Source organism: Podarcis filfolensis, assembly GCF_964270895.1.
Source record: "Podarcis filfolensis genome assembly, chromosome: 8".
Taxonomy (NCBI): domain Eukaryota; kingdom Metazoa; phylum Chordata; class Lepidosauria; order Squamata; family Lacertidae; genus Podarcis; species Podarcis filfolensis.
In genome coordinates, this window is record NC_139611.1 from 59,916,415 (window position 1) to 59,935,653 (window position 19,239).

General features: G+C 43.6%; 1 protein-coding gene across 4 annotated transcripts in view; it reads right to left on the reverse strand.

The window, feature by feature from the left end:
• Window positions 1-19,239, reverse strand: part of CSMD2 (CUB and Sushi multiple domains 2) — a 486,383-nt gene that overhangs the window by 318,729 nt on the left and 148,415 nt on the right. For all 4 annotated transcript variants that reach the window (XM_083625414.1, XM_083625410.1, XM_083625416.1 and 1 more), the window contains exon 5: window positions 4,493-4,700. In XM_083625414.1, the coding sequence (XP_083481540.1) occupies window positions 4,493-4,700 (208 nt within the window). The remainder of the gene's footprint in view (window positions 1-4,492; window positions 4,701-19,239) is intronic.

Here is a 19,239-nt window from a genome sequence, read left to right on the forward strand (position 1 = left end):
TGGAGCATTCCCTGGATGGTAAAGTGCTCGTAGGCTCTGGAGTGACTGACCCAAGCTGACCACTGGCTCTCTGATCTGGCTTTTGGATCAGGCTGGGATTTTTCCTGGGCAACACAAGTGTCTACTCTACTGTGTGTGGCTCCCAGCTCCTGATGCTCCTTCCACAGCTACCAAAGGGCCAGAACTTATACTCTGTTTTTATCAATGCAGCAGTATGTTCAACAAGACTTTGGAACTTGAAATATTAGAAACAAGTGAAACCTCTGGGCTGCCAAACCTGCAAAATTTCAAGAAATGTGTGAGAGGCACACAAAGCCTATCTGTGGTGGAAGCAAGTTCTTCTGCCAATGGCAGACAGTGGGTGGCTGCCATGATTCAACATCATTCCAAGTCATTTTTTGGGGCGGGGTTGGGGTTGGTGGCTACTGGACATCCAAGACAAATGCTGCTGGCACTAACAAGACCTCCATCGCACCCACCCCAATTTACAAAACATATTCCTTCTCCAATTTAGCCACCTGGTGGTGGTCATTTCCACTGCCATGGTGGCATTTTATTTGGGCAGCCACCAAACTCCACCCAAGTTGGTTTCTTTTCTTCAGATACTTCACAAGCACCCTGTCTTGGACCTCAAGACATGCCCTCTGTGTCCTCCTCCCTTTGAGAAAGAAAGCACAGGTCCAGCCCCAAATGCAAAGGTTGCTCTCTTTTTCACCACTGAGAATTATTTACCACAGGAAATAAAAAAGAAACACAACTGTGATTACAAGAGAAGATTGATTTATTTTGCTCTAAGCAGATGGAGCCTGTGTTATTTTAAGACTCCTTCATGAATGATTCTCTGCATCTTTTATTCTGGGTATCTCTCAGTCACAGTGTCTTGTAACACAGCAGGAGGGGAGAGCGGGAGAGATAGGTGACAAAATGCTAATCCTGCCATCAGAGCCCAAAAGGAAGACCTTGTCTTTGAAGAGACTGCATTCCCATCCTGCATGTAAAGCCCTGGAGTCAGCAGCCGCTGCAGCCCAAGTGGGGGCCTTGATAAAAAATACTTTGTCAATGTCACACGGGCCCAGGGTATACTTACACATTAGAAATTAAGGCAAAAGCAATATACTACAAAAGACACATGGCTGCTTCCAATTGCTTCACGTATCTTCCTTTCATCTTCCCATTTAATATTTGATTAAATATTATTTCATTGCAATTAAAGTTTCCATGTCTCATTCTATTTCCCCACCCTAGAATCCTCCAGAGCAGTTAGAAAATAAAAACCTGCTTTGAGTTCTTCCCCAAAACACATTTGTATTGCCTTTGCAAGAACCCCCATTTTATTTGAACATAACAGCATTAGAACATAAGAAGTGCCTTGCTGGATCAGGCCAATGACCCATCTAGCCCACCATCCTGTGCTCATAGCGGCTAACCAGATGACTATGGGAAACCTGCAAGATGTACCTCTGTTACAGCATCATACCAACACTGAGACCACCTGGTTTCAAAAGTCTTATGGCTCCTGTTACTGCTGGTACATCTCAATCTAAAACAGTGGGACATTTCCAGCAGCACAAATATCTTCTTCCCCTTCACAATTTATGGAGGTGGGGATGAGGTGCCGTGGCAGAAGTTCAGAGTTTCACCCAGCCAACAAGGGATTGTGTACCCTAATTACTTAACTAGCACCACCAATGGTTACAGAGACAAATGGACAGAGGCAATGGTAGCGTTCCAGAGGGAAGGGAGCTTGACTGGTCTACAGGAGCCTGAGGTTCATCCCAAGCCACAGTTCAGAGCAAACCTAATTTTAGCAAGATCACCACAGTTCCCATAACAGAGACAGCAACCCATTTTAAAATAATCACACCATTCTAAAAAGCAAGGTTACGGACCGTTACATCCTACACTTTAAATTCTACTTAACTAGCTCTCTGCTACGGAAATCATCAGCAAGGACATGTATCAAAGACAGAAGCCCATTGCTGCAAAGCTTAACCAAGCTATCAAAAATATCTAGATATTTCTCATTACTGCATGCTTTAAAAAGCTCTTAATAGTGACTATAACAAGCTGCAAATCCTGACCATGAAATCTTCCCTTTAAGTGCAAAACTTTAGTGCATCATAGATGACACCCTGCATTTCATTTCAGAGTTAAAATCATAAATGCACAGATACAATTAAATCTGTATGCCAATGTGAGCGGTATGGAAAATCAGAACTTAACTGCACTCCACAAACACTAACAGCAAAGGGTTGTGTATACAACATCAGCTATGCTAAAAGAAGACCCACTGAAATAAATCTAAATTAGTCATGTTCATTAATTTCAGTGCGTTTACTCTGAGTGTAACTAATGTGAGATACATCCCACAAATCCTTAAAAAAAATCTGGACCCAGACTATCAAAGAGGCTGCCTATGATATATTGCAGCTTTTAAGACTTGCAGTGCCCTTTTTAAATACCTCTACTTTTATTTATTTATTTTATTTCAGAACTCATCTGCTGTTCTACATCAAAGTGTACGCGAGTGGTGTGCAGAAATAGAATATAAAACATAATACAGGTCATAAAGCAGTGTTAAAAGAAAACAACCAACGAGAATGAAAGACTGCATTAAAAATAGACTAATTTTGGAAGCCTTGAGAGATATGTCTGATTTGACTTCCGGGTTGGCGCCATCGCCGAATGGCGGACTCCCTCCGAGCTCCGGAGGGAGCCGGCTCGGCAGGGGCTGGGTTTTACCGCACCGGCGATGCGGGGACCCTTAGAAACCACGGCCACGGGGGCCGTGGACTTGGAGACTCGGCTAGCACCGCTAGCGCCCTCCCGACTCGTGAAGGAGCCTTTTTAAAGGCTACGGATCGGGTGCCGGGGAGAAGCGTGGTGCTTTGAGTCCTCTGCCATCCCTGCCGAGCGAAGCCGCATGCCATCCGGCGGAGAGCGCTGACTTCTTCCATTGAGAATTTGGACTTTTAACAACAACCCGTGAGTAAATTGGAAATCGGGTTTAAAAGAAGAAAAATTTTTGGGATTTGAGACGAGCGGGGGGGGATCTAAAAAGGAAGTCAGTCCCCCTCCCTATTGTAGACATTTTAAAACAAGGATTGGGAAGCCAAGGCCCAAAAAGAACGGTATCTTTGCTAAATTAAGAATTCCATGATGGGAAAGTACAAGAATTGTGCTGGAGGAAGAATTGAAGGAGAAGGAAAATGCACCCCCCTCCCTGGGAACCGGGGCGATTGAGGAGTGAGCCTGGTGAAAAGAGCCGGTGATTTTGACAGCTGTCAAAGTAGCTGTCAAAGTCGGAATATTAAAGAGGATTTTATTACAAGGACCTTGCTGGTCAAATTTGTTACAACTTGATATAATTTGTTAAGACTTGAATACAAAATGGCGAAAATACGGAGAACAATCGGATTTTTGGAAACAAAGTTACAACAACCCCCCTAGAGGAGTTTCGGGACATTACAAAGATGGGCGTAAGCCGGGAAAAATACAACACTCCGGAATTTCACAGAACTGGTTATCTCCTGGGAAAGCTGCAAAACGGAAACTGAATCTTGTCTACAGGGTGTTTAGACTAAAAGGAGACAACAGAATACTTTACTGAAGAAGGAAGGGACTGAACGCAAGTTTTTGTTCCTGAATAACAACAACCCATGTAGAGTTACTAAACTTCTGAATAAGAAAGTTTTAGCAGCGGAACAAGAGGAAGCTGGACTATAACCTTGAAAGAACAATGGGGGGAATTTTATAATTTGACATTTTTAAAGATTTAAGAATTAATTTTTAAAGAAAGTAATCCTAGAAATGGGAAATAATTCTGCAAGGAGTTGGGGGAAAAATGGGATTGATGGACTTAAGATTTCCAGGCTGGAAACATAGATTGGAGGATAAGGGAAATTAAACCGGGGAAGGGGAGGGAGAATTAGAATCCAAAGGCTTGCAACTATTTTCTGAATTGGTTTTCTTTTTTCTAATATATTTTTTATTTTTTTATACTTTTATTCTGTGTGCTTTTACTTTAATGGGAAAAAAGGGGGACATTGTGGAAAGAAAAGGGGGTGGGCTATGGGGAGAGATCTTTTGCTTTTTTTTTATCAAGGGAGTTGCATAAGGTTTGTATAAATTTAAATTTGAACAATGGGGTATATAAATTGTGCTTTAAATCAGAAATAGAACTTGTGGAAACAACAATATGAAAGGGGAATACAGTAGGGGTGGGGGAAGGGGGGAGTCCCAGAAAGTGGATGTTTGAAAATAAGGTTCTGAATGTATCTTCATAATTTCTTTTCTTCTCTTTCTGTATTTTGGAAACTTCAATAAATATTATTTAAAAAAAAAAAAAAAAAAAAGAGAGATATGTCTGATTTAAGTCTGCAAGGACACACACGTAGAGGCTTGGAGTTTTCTTTCCCCACAGATTCACCAAAGTTGCGAGATATACTGGCAGATAACCCACAGATATAAGAAAGCATAGCCGTCATCTTACCATAGGGAGGACCCTTCAGTTCCAGTAACCTCTAAAAAGTCGTATTCGTCTTCTAGCTGGAAATCCAGGAATACCAAAGCGATGGTGTCCCCAGGCTCTGCCAGAATGGTCCATGTGCAGTCTGCATTGTTGCTGTACTCCGAAGGATAATGGGGGGTCGAAATAATCCCACTCTGCCCCCGAAGTGTTCCACCACAGGCATCATCAGCTGAAGGCAAAATATGAAGTTGAATTAGAAGATGTATTCAGTTTGCATTTTCAGGCGAACCTATGTCATTCTCACTTCCTTACAGATTTTGTGATGTAGTTCTCCAACCAAAATGGTTTGCACAGAAGTACATATAATACTGAGGCACTCTTAGTGGGTGGTTACCTAGACCAATTTTTGCATGGAGGAAGAGGATGATGATGATATATGCAAATGGATGTGGAAATGGGTCAAACGGAACTGGCCCACCACCATCCTTAGGCACCCACAACTGAAGGACAAACTCCAGGCTCTAGTTTCCTAAGGTCTCGGAAGACCTGCTCTAAAACAATGCGGCTGGAGGTGCTTCATAGTGTAGGGAAGGCAGTCTATGCATGCTTAGAAGCAAATTTAATATTTCTTCACACATATTCCAGGATCCAACTTTAGGGCTCATACAAACTTGTGCTTGTCTCTTGCCTAGAAAGCACAGGACTGATTAGTTTTCCCTTGCCTCTCCACTTTCCCCTGGAAAACCCATTCTTTAGCGATAAATCGGAGCGAACCCCAAACTCAGTTGACATTTGCTCCAATTCAGCAGTAAAGATCGGGTTTCCTTGGGGGAAAGCTTCAGGGCAAGGGCTGGATGAGTCCTTAGTCTGCTTATTTGTGTTTCTGGCTTCTACAAGGTTGGGGGCTTTGTTGTAAATGCCATCAAGAAAGTATATCGCTCATCCCCATGGGAGGGCACAGCAAAGTGATGACAGTTTGCCAAAGCTGAAATATTATGTCTATATGGTTCTTTCCGACACACAGTCATTTAGTACAAGGCAGTTCAGGCTCAAACGATACATGGCAGAAATGTGAGTGATCTTTCGCCCTGATATAGTGGTTTGTTTTTAATGTAAAACTCCTTGGAGGTGATAGCAAGGGGGAGGGAATGCAGCTTGGAAGGGAGCAATAGAACAGATAGAAGAGACTGGGCAAATCTGGAAGGTGGGTGGAATCAGGAACATAGAAAGCTGTCTTATAGCAGGTCAGACTATTTGTCCACCGAGTCCAGTATTGACAGGCAGCAGCTCTTCAGAGTTTAAAGCAAGAAGTCCTTTCATATCACCAACTAGAACCTGATTCTTCTAATGGAATACACTGGAGACTGAACTGTAGATCTTCTGCAAGAAAAGAATGTGCTTTGTCACTGGGCATTAGGACCCTCTACTCGGGCCTGGGGCTTTGAGCATTAGTGCGTTAGTGGGGCACCACCCTCCACTGGGGCAAAAAACCAATTCTGCTTTGGAAAAAAATTCACCACTATTGTTCTTTTTGCAATAGCTTATATTCTGACATTCAACATAAACAGCACCCAAGGCAGCTTTCTCCATGAAATGGCTTGCTTTGTCCTTGTTTTTCATCACGCCGGTTGTTGAGTTGGATGCAATGCTCATTTTACTGTCTATAATGTAAGCCTACTGTCCTTGGCTGAAACCCCTTCTCAGCCACAAGCTCACAAAACTAACAACAAATAGGAGTGCAATGAAGTCTGGAGTGCGCTTGAACATAGCTTGAAGGAAACAGTTCACAAGTATTCTATCAAGGTGGCAAAACACAAAAATACCAAGGCAGCAGTAGCTTTAATGAAAACAGAAGAATAGACAAATGATTGATTTAGCTATCTGCAAGTTGAATTCTATATACAGTAATCTTGTATTCCACAGCATTTCAGAAGAATTCGGTAATTTGAGTTATCTCTTGTTGACATGTTGGACATTTTCATTTTTAAAACTTAATCTATTTAAATTTTTGACAAGTCACAGTCAAATATTTGGTTCTGTTTAGTTTATTGTTGCTTATGCCATAGAGTGTGTGCATGTGCCAAGTGGTATATATAACTGGCAATTATTCGTAATAGCTCATGGCTAAAAACGACTTAAAAATGACTGATTCATGAATGTAATCCTCTCCGTTGCTTAGCATGCATATTAAAAAAGAGAAAAGACCACAAGTCCCCCCCTTCCATATTTCAGAAATATATTATGTTAGCAACCAAAAATACTGCCTTCATTGCCACCAGTTGATAACAATTGTTGAAAAATATTAATTGGGTTCTTGTTCTGTAAGTATCTCACAGCAGAGTGTCTCCAGAGGTAGGAGTTGCAGCATTTTCCTCAGTCTTTGAGGGCTGAAACAGGGACTGGGAGCAGGAAGGTGGGAGTTTTGCAAACAAGTTAGAGCTGAGCATCAAAACAAAGAACCAGAACTGGAAAACATATCATAGAATTGCAGAGCTGGTGCAAGGGAAATTATTTTCTCCCTTCCTCCCAAACTCCATCATCTCTTCAATATCTAAAGCCTCATCCCCAAAGCATTAGGAGTTTGGCAATGAATGCAGTAAGGGAGGGCTGAGTAGTAAAGGATGATATAGGAACGGAATGGGTGCATTTGCTCACCTTTGCTATTAAATCACTATTAATATTAGGGGGGTTTCCTCTAGTTCCAAGTTCAGTCTGTGATTATTGCTGCTTGTGTAGCCAAAACAGCACTGCCCACACATAAAAGAGAGGTATCAGCAGGCTGGGGTTTGCAGCCCAAGGTTTGCAGAAGGACAGAAATACCGAAGGGGAAATAACCAGACCCAAAAACAGGAAATGAGGACAGAGGCATGAAAAACCTGAATGGAGGGTTTTTCATGGACTGGAGTTGTTGGAATCCAAAACAAAAGTACTGTACTCCACGCTGCAATGTTTTGCTGCAGGTCCCACCTCTAAATAAGCAACACACACACACACACACACACACACACACACACACAAGTCATTCAGTAAAGCTGACAGCATTTACTGTGCAGAAAGAGAACGGGATCCGTGGCTTGCCACAGGTTATCTTCCTGTACAAGCTGACTCTATTAACGCAAAGCTATTAGAGCAAATAAAGTAGGAGGATCAAGGACGAAAAACATGGGGAAGAAGATAAAGGGAAGTGAAGAATTAATTTGACTTGCATTGTGGTAGTGTGTCACTTTAGGATGTTGGAGTGCCATCAAAAGGCGGCACTATTTATTGAGAAGGCGCCAACAAAAGCCTGTTAACTTTACAATGCACACTACAGAACAGCATTGCAGATGCGTTCGTCAAGGGGCTCTCTCCAGCTTTACATGGTGAACACCTATTTATCTCAAGCAGCTTTAAAACCCAAGGATAAATATGGTCATTATATTTTCAAAAGACTTCTGGTTGAAGGCACAGGTCATCTCCACTTGAACATTTACAGCACTGGTGCGTCAAACTCATCAGTCCTATATCTGGAAACTTCAGGTCACACAATACTATGCCAGCAGCAAAACAGCCTCTTAACTCCCCCCCCCAATACATCCACTCCCTGGGTGTCCTCTTCAAACTGAAGAGAGGGAAATATTTGAAAGGCCCAATACCATCTTTATTATACATCAGTCTCTTATAGCCTAAGCCCTATACACTTCTCATTAGGGTATTGAAGCAGCTCATCAGATCGCATTCCTACTTTAGGCAAAGCTGTTGTGATGTCATATGCTGCAAGCTTGCAACTTATGTGAATTTAACTTGTGTGCATTCAGCTTTAGGCTCTTGGCAAAATATTCTCAAAAAATAAAATAAATTAAAAGGGGGTGGAAAGGGGCCAGGCATCCAGGAAAAAAGACTTCAGCAATCAGCAATCCTACATGCATTGCAACCCATATGTTTTTGACTATGCACAATTTTGTCTTTAGGCATAATCCCCAGGTGTAAGTTGCGAGCTTACTGTACATCTTTAAAAAATGAGTAAACATATTCATGAAGTATGCAAGCATTATTGGCTACTAACCACAATACCTAGGTTCACCATGAGTCAAGGCAGCCTGCTGCTGAACATCAACTACTGGGGAACAAGCAGAGAGCTATTGCCTCCATGGCCTGCTTGCCTGGGATAGCTGTTGGGTCACTGCAGGAAACAGGATCCAGACTAGATGGGCCTTCAGTCAGACCCAGCAGAGGGATTTAAAAATGTACCTGTAAACCTGCACTGTTCCTTGCACTGTCCTTACCTTATCCCACAATGACTTGACAAGCTTTCATCTGCTTCTTTGGTTCTGCCAGTTTTTTCTTCTCTAGACCAGAGATATCCAACATGGTGCCCTCTAGTGTTTGCTACAGTTCCCATGAGCTCCAGACACAATGGCCAATGGTCAGGAAAACAATCTCTGGAGAGCAGCATGTTGGCTACCCCTGCTCTAGACTGATCCTTGGTCAAATCAGCAGAGCTCTCCTTTTCACAATATGAGACAGCTGGCTTGGGGTGGCCACTAGGGGCGCATCGGAAGATGGCTGACAATAACATCTCTCCGACCCACACGAGGTAATTAAGAGGCTGTGATGGAAGTAAACAGCCTCCCGGCCCCCCCAAGGGTGTGGGGGGGACTGCCCTTGCCTGCTGTGCCCTATACCACCCCCGAATTTGTGGGGGTGGGGGCACTAGGCAGAAAGCCCTTGTGCGGATCTCGGCGCTCCTGGACACTGTCTCTGATTCGCGCCTCTAGCTGCAGCAATTTCAAAAGAAACAATTAGGAGGAAGCTAATGCACATATTTCAAGGAAGAAGGGGGAGTAAAGACTGCTAACTGAAGAGATCTCTGATAAACAAGACGGGTCGGAGGAACAAGAATAAATCATGAGAAGACACACTAAGGTTCGGTATGTTCGGCAAAGGGACTGGATGGGGGAGGGGGAAAAACTTTCCTTTCTTTTCTCTATGTGATTAACCAAGAACCCCCCCCCCCAAGTCACAAGTCAGAAATGCCGTTTAAATGACTTAAGCTGTGGATTTAAGACTGTGTGGAGATAATTTTCTAACCAAAGCATGTTTCAAGAAGATCGTAGAAAGCATAAGAGCTTTGGAATGACGAAGCAAAAAATATCGTCGCCATCTTGGCAAGTTCTGTCAAAAGACTTATGTCTGGGAGGAGGAACAGTCTGTTTTCATATTGTGGGTGAGCCTCCTCAGAGGGACTAAAGTGCGACAGATTTGCGAGATTAATGATGGAAAGAGTGCTGTTATGAAAGTGATGATATATGGAAACCATCTTGATATGATGACTGGACGAACGGAAAAATTCACACAGGATTATAATTGGTGTTTATCTGCTTAAGGAGATTATCAGAAGAGATCATAAAGAAAAATAGAAAAATATACGAACAAGATGAGATGTGGAAACAGCAAGATAAGACTGGATAGAATTATGAACATTATTTGGACAGATTTGTGGATATTAACGCAGCAGCAAGAAGATGATCAGAATCCCCCTTCGGAACTTGAAATATGGGTCACCCCAACAAAAAATTAAAATTCGGCTTTGTAATTCGGAATTTATGTGATGTGATTTGATTTGATTTGATTGGTCGGTTAATAATATTTTTTTTTTAAAAAAAGAGACAGCTGGCTTGGTCCTGGAATATTTACCACCAGGGCATATTGTCACAATGTTATCTTGATTATTTCCCGCATAATCTGTGCCAAAGGCTTTGGGCTGAGCTAATCCACACCCCCAAAGGCCAGTCCAAACAGGTACAACTTAAGACACTTGGTCCAAAAGGTGCTCAGGATTTGGCATCTCTGGAATTGTAATGTTGGTAGGTATACTGAAGTTTATGGTGAAGCACTAGGCCACATTGTGCAGGAGAATTCTTGCATCAGTATCTTATTCCCAATACTTCAAACAGTCTTAAAAAGAGGGGGAGCCACAAATAGAACTCAGAAGCCTGAATAAAGCTTGCAGATCATCATCTGTCATCTGGAATTGAGGCTAAGTTTGGAGCAAGGTACTGGGTGGGCATAAAAGCTGGACACAAACTTAAATGCTCCAGCAAGGGAGATCCCTAAGGAGGTGGGATCCACTGAGAACATCTCTTTCCCCACATTTGCTGCCTGAATCTAGTACAGGGATAGCATCATTAAGAGGAATCTCTCTGTGCACCTTAAAATATTATAACGGTATCCAGCGGAAGGAAGTGATCTCTAACACACTTTGAGCCCAAGTTATGATATGGCTTGGGAGAATCTTGGTTTTTGAACAGTTCAGCCACCATCTCAATGAGCAGGGCCTAAAATGACTGCTGTAAACTCCAGGAGGAAAGAAGCTCTCGTTCACGCCAACTCAGATTTCTTATGACCATCTGTTGCCCAACTGTGTCAAGCCGGTGAGGCAAACACATTGCGTAAGTACAAATTGCATCCCTGTGTGTGACAGCTGGTACTCGGGGCAGAAATAACCCAAATCACAATTCTGTCTGCATTTTGAAAAGGAACAAGCCAAATTGGCAAATAATTGCTACAGCCACTTGAGGGACAGGAACAGTGTCTGAAAGCCATGGACATGTGAGTTTCTTAATCACTTCTGTGGAGTCCATTACGCATTTCCCCATGTGAGGAAGGCTAGAGGTTCAGCAATGAAGGTGCTTTTGCTGACAGGCCCTGATCCAAACAGGTGCTTCAGTGACCTTCAGCCTCCTCCCAAGTAGCCTTGCAGGCAACTAGCAGGGCACTTTGGCTCTGAAGTTTCTGCCTGGCTTATTGCCTCCTCTACCCTTGTGGTTCTGGGTCAGACGAGAGTAGTCCAGGAATCCAGGCAGCTGATGTAAGGCAAGGCTTCCTTAGGACAAGGTCTCCTCAGGAACATTGGCATTATGGAGATTTGCTGGAGAGTCCTGCTCCTCTTGCTCCTCCTCTGAGGATAGTTCAAGTTCAAGGTCTAGGCAGAGTTCAACTGTGACAACCACGATCCTTTACTGGCCTTCCAAAAGCCCAAGTTCCATTTAGAACAGAATGAGTAATAACAGAATTAGTTTTAAGTATTTACTGTATATATGTCTAATGCTCAAGTGCTTATCATAAAGTACCTCAGGAACCCTTCCAACAGCCTTCTAAGCAGGCCAGTGGTATTCTCTCCATAATTAGGAAGGGAGACACTGAAGCTGAGAGGAATAGTGGTTAATTTGTGGCTGAGGCAATCTTCTTCAAAACCAGGGGCTTTCCAGATAACACTCTGCATTCATTGAACCATTTCCAGCATCCTCATCTGGGTAAATCAGACTAAGTTTCTGGTACTCGTGATAGCATGATCAGGCCAAAGTTGTGTGGTGATCATCCTCAAAATCTAGAACTAGAGTGTGTTCTCTCCATCTTGGGATCCCTAAGGTCAGTTGCTGGAGCCAGAACAGCTGGGTTTCAGCTGGCATAAGGCATTGCTCTGTCAGGCAGGCTGGGGCAACTTCTAGAGTTTATAGTATATTTGATTGGCCAAACCAGAGGCCCCTTGCTGCCTGCCATATTCACAGAGGTGGATGCTACACACAGCCCCATCTCCTTCTGTTGTGCTGACCAGTGAAGAGCAGAAAGTCAGGTTATCAGTCCACATAGTAGGCCTGCCCAATCCAGAGGCTTCCCAGTGCTTGTGAATCGATGTGTTTTAGACAGTAGCAGTTGGTGTGCAGCAGCATTCCTTTCCACATCTGAAGAGTGCTTTGAGGTCTAAGCACACATGGTCCCAGGTAACGCACCAAGATAGGTCACAGCCCAAGGCTATGAGTTTTGTAGTTCAAGTTCCTGAGGCCTGGATGACATGACTGTTGACAGACAATTTAAGAAACAGGACAGCAGGAATACTGATGACAGAGACAATGTGGATATTTCTTTTTTTTAAGGCCCCAATTAAAGAGTCGATTTTCCATCCTGAAAATCATTTCTCCGTTAAATTCTTCATGGAAATCATCCCACGGCACTCTCTCTGAATAAAACCATTATGTCAGACCCGATACCAAAACAGTATAAACCAGCTGGTTCCTTTTCTGGAGAATTATCCCCTTTGTTCTTGAAACTTTAATTAAAAAATCCTTTTAAAATATTAAGAGCTTCCAGCACTACTTGTTAATATTCCCCCTAATTTGATGAGCTTATTTTTAACTTATTATTACAACATATCAAAGTGCCTGTCAAGAGCCCTGGATTAATAAATAAATAAAAACAAAACATAAACACACACTTTGTGCACAGCGCATTCCAAGCAACTGTTTGAGTTCTAATAGGCCAGGGCACTTTTAATGAGATAATGCATATTTGATATGGTTAAAAAGCAGCATTACAAATGTTCTCAACTCCTTCGGCTGGCTTCCTGAATCTGTGCTCAGCTGCCAAGTGGAGTCATAAACCCATCAGCTCCGCTTAAATTCAGCAAACTAACTAACAAAGGGTTTGGGGTGTTTTTCACTTAGCAAGCTTTGCCTATGTGGCGGGAGGAAGGTTTTTGTTTTTTGTTTTTTATTCCTCCTAGAGCATGGAAGATGGTGTGGTGGCATCTCTATTCAACCATGAGGGCAATGAGCCATGAGAGGATTCAAATGACACACCTCTCAAGAGCTGAAGATCTTTGGAACGTACAGGTATTTGGAGAGAGTGGGTAAATTTTGTAGAGGTTCGGCAAAACAGATATATTTGTTATTGGGCTGGTTCTGTATCCATTTTTTGTTGACTACTTCTACTTCTCCTCCTAATGCTTTGCAATTATATGCATGATCACCCTGCAACAGGTTGACAGACATAATATTTTAATTATGGTTTTACTCTGGTGTTTTCCCCTTGGATGCTTGTAACTTCGGATGCTGTCTCATCTGCGTATGTCAGCTCTTTTCTGCTGATCACTATTACCTATGGCTAAGTTAAACTGAACTGAAGGTGGCAAAGCAATCATATCAGCCACACTTGATTTTAGAATTCTGTTTCCAGGACCTTAGGAAGACAAGTTGCTACTTGTCTTATACTTGTTCATATAGCTCAGTACAGTGGTACCTTGGTTTTCGAATGTAATCCATTCTGGAAGACGGGTCAAGTTCTGAAACATTTGAAAACCAAAAACTCAACAGCTGACAGTTAGGCCTCGGGATCTTGCACTCAATGGAAGCTGTGTGGTATGTTCAACTGCCGAGGTGTGTTTGAAAACTGAAGAATTTACTTCTGGGCTTACGGTGTTCAAAAACTGAAATGTTCGTCAATGGATACATTCGAAAACCAAGGTACCACTGTACTGTCCTGGATCTTGCTAGATGAAGAACTTGAACTTGGATTATGGTTTCTGCCAGCATCTTTCATGCTCAGATAAGTACAGTGCAGATCAGCAAGGTGAAGGTTTGACAGCACAGCAGAACAACATAGCTAAGCAAGCTAAGACAGTGACCCAGTGAACAGAACACCCCTTGCTCTTTGCTTCTAAGGAATAGGATGGGCACAGTGCCTTTAGACTGGGGAAGCAAATGGGCACTCCACTGAAAGAACTGGGCCTTAAATGAATGTGGGACTTAACTCAAAATTACTGGCAAGTGGTGTTAGACAGCAGCAAACAGTTGCTGCCTATAATAGGTTATGAGGGTATTGAAACTTTCCCAGATTTATTTTTGATACATTTAATTTTAGGTAGGCTGACACAAGAAAAGTGCAGATGGAAGGGCATCCATAAAAGATGGGGGGGGGGTGCAGGAAAGGTAGGGGAGATTTGGCTCCTTAGGAAGGGAGACTCTTAATTGAATTCCTAAGCAAATCCTCTGCAAGTCTACTCAGAAGTAAGGCCCATTTATTTTTAAAGGGCTCACTCAAGTATACACAGGACTGCATCTTTAATATTTCAGCATTGATTTGGGAGTATTAATATTTAGTTGCTTTTAAAAAAGAACTGTAAAATGAAAAGACTTTGCAAACTAGAAAAAAGAAACTTCTTGTTTTGGAACAACAATGTGTTGCTTCAGAGTGGGAGAAACAAGTTTCTTCAAACATGAGCATCCCGCAAAGAGGCAACAAAGAACAGCTGCTGCCTTTGTTAAGTTAAGAGAGTGATCTCCCCAAGAAATCCTGTTGATTTCCCCCCCCCCAGGCAAGCTGACATTAGGAGGGGCCAAGGATCACAGAGAGGTGAACTGAAGTAGCAGATAAGGTGAATTAAAGTGAGCAGAGTATAAAAGAAAATGAGAGGGAGACGGAAAGACATTGCTGACAGGTAAAAGGAAGTGGAAGGTGAAAAAAGAAAGAAGAGAAATGTTCGAAAAGGTAAAGAGAATATGGAAGAAGGCGCAAGGAAAGAAGCTAGAGGCAGACAGCTGATGATAGAAAGGGTTGTGGGGAGAGGAGGCAACAATAAATATAGCAGAGGAAGAACTGAGAACATGCAAGGAGGCAAAGGAGAGGAAGGTGAGAGGAAGGGAAAAACAAAGGGAAAACAGGTAACAGAGGACAAATACTTCAAGAAGGTAGATGGGGGGGCAACCGCCATCTGGCCAGGCAGGGGTGGGGGCAGGAGGAGGGGGGAAGAAGGTAGATGGAGAAATGGGCACCAGCAGGAGGTAGATCAGGTTTCCTCAAACTCGGCCCTCCAGATGTTTTGAGACTACAATTCCCATCATCCCCGAACACTGATCCTGCTAGCTAGGGATCATGGGAGTTGTAAGCCAAAAACATCTGGAGGGCCGAATTTGAGGAAGCCTGAGGTAGAGAAAGAAAGGTGGTGAAAGTTGCAGAAACCAAGAAGGTGATAGAAGGTGCTTTTAGAGGAGGTCTTACAATAAAATTGGTTAAAAGAGAAATATTTTACATGACGTTATTTTAGCTCAGTGGTGATCAGGACAGGTTGCTTCCAACATAGTTATTTGCTCCTTGCCCTCACCCTTTTATCTATTTTGTGGGTTTGTTTTTTGTTTTGTTTTTGCAAAATCATAGAATCAAATCCATTAACACAGCAGCTCTGAAAATAACATGAACAGGGTTTCCCCTGGAGAGGGAGGAGGAGCTACCAGGGACAGAAGAAGCATGCCTCTGGTTTCTTGCCCTGGAATGCTTCCTAACTGGCCCAGGAAACAAAATGCCAACCCACCACTTCTCAAACTGTGCAATGGAAGATGTCCCATGCTCCAGCCCTTTCTGCCAGCTGTCAGTGCTGTGGACCAAAGGAGCAACCCTCTTTCATTTTTTGGCGCATTTCTTGCCCTTTTTAAAAAACAAAAAACCTCCTTCTACTACGAAACAAATGATAGCCATAACTCAACCAGGGAGTCTGTGCAGTTGAGGGATTTATTACTTCTTTTAGCTCAGAGCTCGAGAATCAATTGTGGCGTAATGGGGCTTCCACGCCAGTGCTGACAATGCTGCAGCAGCTGCACCCACGAAAATGCGCCTCCTGGGAAACGTTGGGCCTCTGTATACAGTGAAGCCACTTTCAGCAAGACCTGCGCTGGTTACAGCTGGGTGCCACATCTCTATCCATTTTTATTTATGTATTGAGACTTCCAGCTGAATGACCATAGGCAGCAGGACACTGGATCTGTCTTTCTCCCTATATGATGATTCTCATGCTACTGAAGCTTCAATCATATGCACACTTTCCTGGGAGAAAGCCCTACAAGACACAGCAGCCCAATGGGTTTTTAAGGAAGCACGCATCAGCTTGTGCTGTAAATTGCAGACCATGTCAATGACAAGACAATTCTGGACTCACTCAGTGAAAGGCATGAGAGGTTGTTACTATCAACTTATTGACCTGCTTGGCCCTTTTAACAATTGACCAGCAGTTTATTAGGATCTCCATTATTCTTTTCTTTAACAGCCCTGTTCCCCACGTCAGTAGAGTCTTCCTCCAAGGCAGGAGCTTTCAAACTTTAAATCTTAAGAGAATTCTTTCCACATCTGAAGACTCTTGAGAGCTGCAGAGGATTCCAGAAACGTTCCGCTCATACCCTACTTCACACAACATGGGGATTAGGACAGTTGGCTTCATTGCCACCCTGTGTTAACTAAATTCCCATCCTAAAACACACCTGGCACTCCCTACACCTACTTTCACACAACGCGGGGGTGGGGGGAGCTGTCTTTCAGGGTAGCTTGTCTACCATTACTGATCTTCTAATTAAATAACCCCTGACATGGTCTGAGGAACCCCAGGGTTTCCCAGCAAGAGTGCCTCCAAGGAAGAACTGGATTGCACTCTTGTTTTATTTGAGGCAGCAGCCTCTGTTGGGGAAAGGGTCTGTGGTGGCACAGCTACAGTGGGAGAAATAACAATGGGTTTCCATGCCCAGGGTGCAGTAAGCAGAGTCATTTAATTTTAGGTTGATGTCTGGAAGGGCAGGTCAGCAAACAGGAGTCCAGTTCCAATATGCACAGGCAGACACAGCAAAAGGTCAAGTTCTAGGATGGCCAGAAAGGAGGGGGTTCCAGAAATGTTGTCAGACGAAGCAGAGGTCATGTCTCCGATGGGCAGGACCAAGGAAGTTGATAGCACCATGCACAGCTCAGAATGGAATGGAATGGAGATGGAAACCAAAGAGGCTTAACTGGACTGATAGCAAACTCTAAATAGGTTTTTGGCCAATCACGGGGGCTTACAAGTGTTGTGTGTAGGGCTTTGAAAGCCCTGGCATTCAGCTGATCACTGGGGCTAGCACAGCAAAATGACAGCAGGTGATCTATTTTTGTCCATGCACACTTTCTGGGACCTTTTCCATTGAAAAAGGGGGGATTGGAACCCTGGGTTGTGGCAACTCCAACAGCAACGATTTTTCAAAATGCTGTGCATCTTCCTTTGCCTTCAACAGGTATCCTTTCACTTTTCCCCTTGGCAAACAAGTCAACTTAGAAACAAGTATGAAAATAGTGTAGATGCTATAGATCTGATATGGGGAACCTGCAGCCCTCCAGCTGTTCCAGTTAGCCCCAATCAGCATGTGAACAGCCAGAGATGATGGGAGCTATAGCCCATAGACATCTGGAAGGCCACATTCTTCACTCCTGCCAGAGATGGGTATTTGTTTTTACTGTCTCATCTCTGCAAGTCTAATTTGTCACAATGCATGATGCTGGGGTGTGTGTGCGATTTTGAGGTTCTTCATGTGGCTGCTCCCCTAATAGGCACAAATGCCTGCACGCTGCCATTCCTCCCACTGGTGTGCAAACTAATAAGTGAGGAAAGTTAGTATAATGCTGGCGCAGAAGATAAATTTGACTAAAGCTAATTGGAACAGGCAAAAGAGATAAAGGAACGTGATCACTGTGAAAAAATAATCAACAGCCATAAGAGAACCACAGATTCAGAGCTGGCTATGCAGGGACGTGATCTGAATTTTCAGAATGGGATGAGTATTCTCTGGGCAATTCTGCCTCTAATGGGCTGCAGGTGGCAGTGCATAATTGACGCTCCCATTGTTGCCCAGAGTAGCTAAAAAAAGAGAAAGAGAGTACATACAAATCCACATACACAGCACACGCACTCATTGCACATATGCAGCCGTAATGCGTGATCGTATACATGGACACAAACTCACATGCGCACACACATACACAACATTCTCTTTTAGTCTTCACAATATGATCTGTGACTGCAGTGTTTAAAGGACCCACACCACCACATGGCTCTGGGGTGGGGTGAAATGCTTCATTTTCTTTTTCCTATCTAAAGAGCAGGCAGAGTGCCTTATCTCTGGATCTCATTACCGAGCACCACAGCTCTAGTATCAGAAGATAAAAGCTGTGTGGCCTGGCAGACCATTTCCCACAGCTTGACAGATCAGATTCTACCCATGGGTTTGCCACTTACGCCCTAACAGGTGGGTTAAAGGCCATTAGATAGCAGCAACACCATGCAGCAAGGGCTGCTGAATATGCATAATGTTTAGTCTGGGGCTCCCAGCTTGCCCTGAATCCTTGGTTCCCAGCAACCCCACACTGGCAAACGCCTCAAACAGCATTTGCTCATCCACAATGTAATGCAGTGATGGGTCATTTAAGGCTCCAGATTCTGTGTTCTCATTGTTGGAAGGCGGGGCTGCACTCAAGATGCCATTTTCAACAAGTCCCACAAGGGTCTCTCAGTAGTGGCCTTGAGACCCGTTACCTCCTTGCGAAGCAAGTCCACGCTTCTAAAAAATTCCTTCCACAATGCGGTGAGATAGAAGACAGTGGTCCCAAAAGGGTCTCCCACAGTTCAGAGACCCCACTTTCACCTGGTGGCTGCATTTCTGTGATGAGGGCATCTTTGCCTGTTGGCAGTGTAGTTTTCACTTGCGAGGCTTGGTGTTGCCCAGGTTCATCAAAGACGTCATCATAAAGCGCTGGGTCAATAGACCAGTTAAGCATCTCTTCAGCAGTGACAATATCAGGTCTGCCTTCCACGGGGAGATGAACCATAGTGAGGCCAGGGCTTTCATGATTATCAAGAGGCTGAATTGCGCCTAGATAATTGTGTCTGCAACATTAGTCCTCGATGGTGTGTTGTTTTCTGTCAGATGCTTTAGTTGAGATTCCTGTATAGTGGTACCTTGGGTTACATACGCTTCAGGTTACATACGCTTCAGGTTACAGCCTCCGCTAACCCAGAAATACTGCTTCAGGTTAAGAACTTTGCTTCAGGATGAGAACAGAAACTGTGCTCCGGCGGTGCAGCAGCAGCAGGAGGCCCCATTAGCTAAAGTGGTGCTTCAGGTTAAGAACAGTTTCAGGTTAAGTACGGACCTCCGGAACGATTT